We start from the raw sequence: 4393 nt of genomic DNA, 5'->3' as shown, positions 1-4393 counted from the left end.
AATAATGCCGATCAAGAAGATCCAAGATGTTGCTGCGACACAGGAGATGTAGACGACGTCCACGAAGAATAGAATAAGACCACGAAGGATAGATAATAGACCACGAAGGATAATAACCACGAAGGATAAGATAGCCACACAGGCAAATACAAAGAGAATAAAGAGAACGTAAGATGATGATTTATTCTATGATCAGGTCCACTATTTATAATTGCATGATGGGGCTAAGTATGAATATGGGGCTAAGTAATATGGATGTGGCGAAGTAAAGATGATGGGCGCAGCATAAAAGAAATAACGATAAAGATAATACCGATCAAGAAGATCAGGTATGTTGCTGCGACCTTACCTCCCTCCCAGAATGTTGGTCGACCTCGACCAATGATGTAGCCGGGCGATCAATCTTGCGAGCAACAACGGGATCATACCAAGGGGTGGTGGGTGGGCGTTTTGCATGAAGTGGACGTAATCGATCAGTATGGACCCAAGAGCCATAAACTTGATTATTCATATCCTTGATCTGATAGGTATCCGAATCGAGATTGCGCTTGATGATAGTATAGGGTCCTTTCCAGTTGTACTCGAGACTCAACTTGTTTTCATGTCGCATCAATACAAGATCGCCAACGTTAAATACTTGATGAACCATGATAGCATCCCAAATGGCCTTGTCACGTTGAGCATTTGCACGCAATCTTTCAGCGGCAGTGGCACGGGCTTCATGTAAACGTAGCAATGATGGTTTGCGATTGTCAAAGATTTCTGTGGGCTCCTCAGTTGGTTCTTGCAATACCATTGGGCGTAAGATGTCACCAGGCAAACGTGGTTCAACACCATAAACCATAAAGTAGGGGCTGACATTTGTTGTACGATGATTGCGAATATTGCATGCAAACACTGATGGCTCCAAAAAGTCATCCCAGCGATAGATGGCTCCATTCGTATACTTGCGTATCATTTGCTTGAGAATGCCATTGGTACGTTCTGCCTTGCCATTGGTACGAGGGTGGAATGCGGACGTATACTTGTGATGGATCTTTGCACGACCAAGGTAAAAGTTGAGGACTTGAGATGCGAAATTGGCACCACGATCAGTGAGGATTTCCTCGGGACAACCAAATTGCATAGTGATTTCTTCGAATACAAAGTCTGCAATGGCTTGACCAGTAGCAAAAGGAACAGCACGAGCGATTGTCCAATTGGTGGCATAATCAACAGCAACCAGAATCCACTTGTTGCCTTTCATGGTGGTAGGTAACTCGCCAATGAAGTCGAGATGCCATCGAGAAAAAACAGCAGGGACATCCAAAGGACGCATAGGTGCATGATGTTTACCACGATCAGCATTAGCAGCCAACTGACACTGTGGGCAAGAACGCAACCAATCTTGGATATCATCCTTCATACCAAGCCACCACCAACGCTTCTTGAGGAGATCGTAGACCGTTTCCCTTCCAGCATGGCCAAAACTTGTGTGAAATTCTTGAATGATATCAGGGACTTCCTTACGTCATGGTAACCTAAGCTCCGATTTTTCCTCCCTATTTCACTCAGCCAAAGTGTCTAAGTCAGCAAACACTCTTCTTTTATTGCAACAACTAACTACACGCAACCCACACAACGACAACAACACTGCTTTCTACTCTTTACGGCTATCACACACCTATTCGTACCCCATGTCCACATTCCAGCTTCCCCATTTGCAACCATTCGTTCCAGCATTCCTCTTTGGCGACGCGTCTTCAGCAGTGAAAAGTATGCACACTCACCTCAACTTGTATTCTCTTCTACCTCCTCTTCACCAACACCAGCTTCCATTTGCAAGTTTGACGACGGTGACAACTTCCCCTTTGGCAAATCGTCGCCTGCAATTGTCTTCGCTCCATCTCGCTGAAGAGGCTGCTACTGGACTTTCTCAACTTCAACACCACCACCAAGGTACTCAACCAAGCCATGACATACAAACGATCCATTAACAAATCAGTACTTCTTATAAACTTGGTTAGAGCTTCTTTGGCGTTATCACAGGTATTGGATTACGTTCCAGTGGTGGTCTTTTGTGTTGGAGTGGTAAGTTTGGATTACGAGCTTTTTGCGTATGCTTGTTTATGGAGGATCGCGTTCGGTATTCCTTCAAGTAATGATGCACTTTCACATGTGGATAACGTAAGGGTGGATATGGTAAGAGTACTTGGTGTAGAAATAGTATGGATGTTGGTTGTTTCGGTAGCGGTATTGGTGTAGCTATATTACCCATCGAATAAAACCTGTTTTCATGACCAAAGACGATGGTAAAAGAATAACACTTGCTGATTTGTGATTTGTGGTTGGATTGTTTCAAACGTGCCGTCGATGATGAAGTAGCCTGTTATGAACCACGACCATCGAATACCTGTATCAGCCAAAGGCCTACATGCGAGAGCTACTGATTGTTTACGTTTAATCCAAATCCGATGCTTTGACTCAGCCAACGGCAGATGTCAAAAGTATGGGTGAGGAATCAGACCATAAGGCAGCTTATGGCATGCACCGCTTGCATTACAGTGCATAAAGATGCATAACAAGTAAACAACATCCATCCCCTTTCCATTGTATTCAACCTAGCGCGTATCTCTTTATGATAACCATGCAAATGGAACGTTCCTTATTTGAAATCATTTCGTCCAGGAACGTTCCATGTTGAAATTATCCCAACCAGGAACGTTCCTTATTTGAAATGGTTTCAACCAGGAACGTTCCATGTTGAAATTGTCTCAACCAGGAACGTTCCTTAATTGAACTCTTGTCGACCAGGAACGTTCCCTACTTGAACTCATTTCAACCAGGAACGTTCCCTGTTGGAACAATTTCAAATAGGGATGATTCCATGCTTTGACATAATGCACCATGTCATGTCTCTATAACGCTCATGGTACAAACAATAGTCCATGATCATTGTTAACGCTTTATTTTCCTTATTTTGGCTATTATGTATCACAGGTTCATGGTGGAAGGGATGTGTCATGTACATGTGCACCATTGCATTGGATGGCCGTATGGTGATGTAAGCATTTCTTCTTCGTCATCGTACACCGTGATACTCATATTGGCAGACCATATTTCAAACACTAATCCTTATTCCTTGAAGATACCCTCTCATCCAATACCCCATCATCATCATCATCATCATCATCGCCAAAAGCTCCTCTCGCACCATAATAATACCAAACCTTCTTGTTACCCTACTCGTTTCCCTGTATCCTTTTAGTCTACCCTTCCGTATCCTTTCCACCGTTTCCTTGTTCATGTCATATAAAAACAGGTCATGAAAATTCGTTGCTGGTATGACGAACGTAATCGTGTGCTGAACAGTGTCTGACACTTTATTGTTCTTGCGAAGCCTACTTGTCTGTGTCTATTCTACCACCGTAAACGCGAAGGTTGCAGCTCCATCTTTTTGCTGGTGGTCATCGTCAAGTAGCTCAATAGCAATGGCAACCAAGAAGTAGCGTGAGGTAGTGAATAAAAGCGTCAAGTGGTTAAAGGAGTGCTGACTTACGTGTAGCAGTGGTACAAAAAAGTGGGGAAGGTTGCAAAAAGCGATAGGGGTGTACTAAGCGTGCTGGCCCATCGCTAATGGAGTTGTGAATTACATGGACGTCGGCAATGAATCGTTGAATCGGTGAAGCGATAAAGCCAAGGGTGTAAAAGCAAAGCAAAAGATAAAGAGAGCTGTTTGTGTTGTGTAAGAAGCAGCTGAGGGAAAAATAGGGAGGTAATTTATTTCAGAGCTTAGGTTACCATGACATAAGGAACTCCTGATATCAGCCCTCCTTGCGAACAAGGCAAATCGAACTTCATGCGTGGAACCACCCTTTCGCATTATTCGAAAAACCTTGTCACCACGTACCACAAACTTTTCACGATGCTTCAACAAAAGATCCTTGTATGCTTGTGGCCATTTACTCTCCTCCATGACGTAGAACTTTGGCCAATCTGATTCCTCAATAGACTTGAGTGCATACAAGTACTCGGGCTCCAAAGATGCTTCATTTGAGTGACAATTGGGGCCATCCCTCCTTGATAACAAATCCGGCACAACATTGCTGACACCACTCTTGTATTGAATCTCTGGATCGTATAACTCCAACTCAGCAATCCATCGAATAAGACGAGGTGGTGGTGGTTTTGTACGACTGCGGAAATATTGAAGAGGATGATGATCCGTGCGCACCACATAATGCCGACCTTCCACAAACCAACGCCAAGAACGTAATGCATGCAATATACCAAGTAATTCCCTTTCCTGAGCAGGGTAATTCCTTTCAGCAGGAGACAACTTCTTCGACTCAAAAGCAATAGGATGCTGTTGTATTCAGGCTATCCATCATACCCAATAAAGATCCAACATGTG

At 43.7% G+C, this 4393-nt stretch overlaps 2 protein-coding genes across 2 annotated transcripts; both read right to left on the bottom strand.

Moving 5' to 3' along the window:
- Nucleotides 1–325: 325 nt before the first annotated feature.
- Nucleotides 326–1405, bottom strand: O0I10_012674 (uncharacterized protein; the record flags this gene model as incomplete). The annotated part of the gene is made up of 1 exon (XM_058492565.1): nt 326–1405. One exon carries the CDS (start codon nt 1403–1405, stop codon nt 326–328), a length of 1080 nt encoding a protein of 359 aa, XP_058336663.1.
- A 2223-nt stretch (nt 1406–3628) lies between these two features.
- On the bottom strand, nt 3629–4345 carry O0I10_012673 (uncharacterized protein; the record flags this gene model as incomplete). The annotated part of the gene is made up of 1 exon (XM_058492564.1): nt 3629–4345. A coding segment is annotated over one exon (717 nt), but the record flags the coding sequence as incomplete, so codon positions are not given.
- Between the last annotated feature and the right edge of the window lie 48 nt (nt 4346–4393).

The sequence above is a fragment of the Lichtheimia ornata genome, assembly GCF_029851405.1.
Source record: "Lichtheimia ornata isolate CBS 291.66 chromosome Unknown scaffold00146, whole genome shotgun sequence".
NCBI classification, from domain to species: Eukaryota; Fungi; Mucoromycota; class Mucoromycetes; order Mucorales; family Lichtheimiaceae; genus Lichtheimia; species Lichtheimia ornata.
The sequence above is the reverse complement of the archived record's forward strand: the minus strand, read 5'-3'. Positions and strand labels throughout refer to the sequence as shown.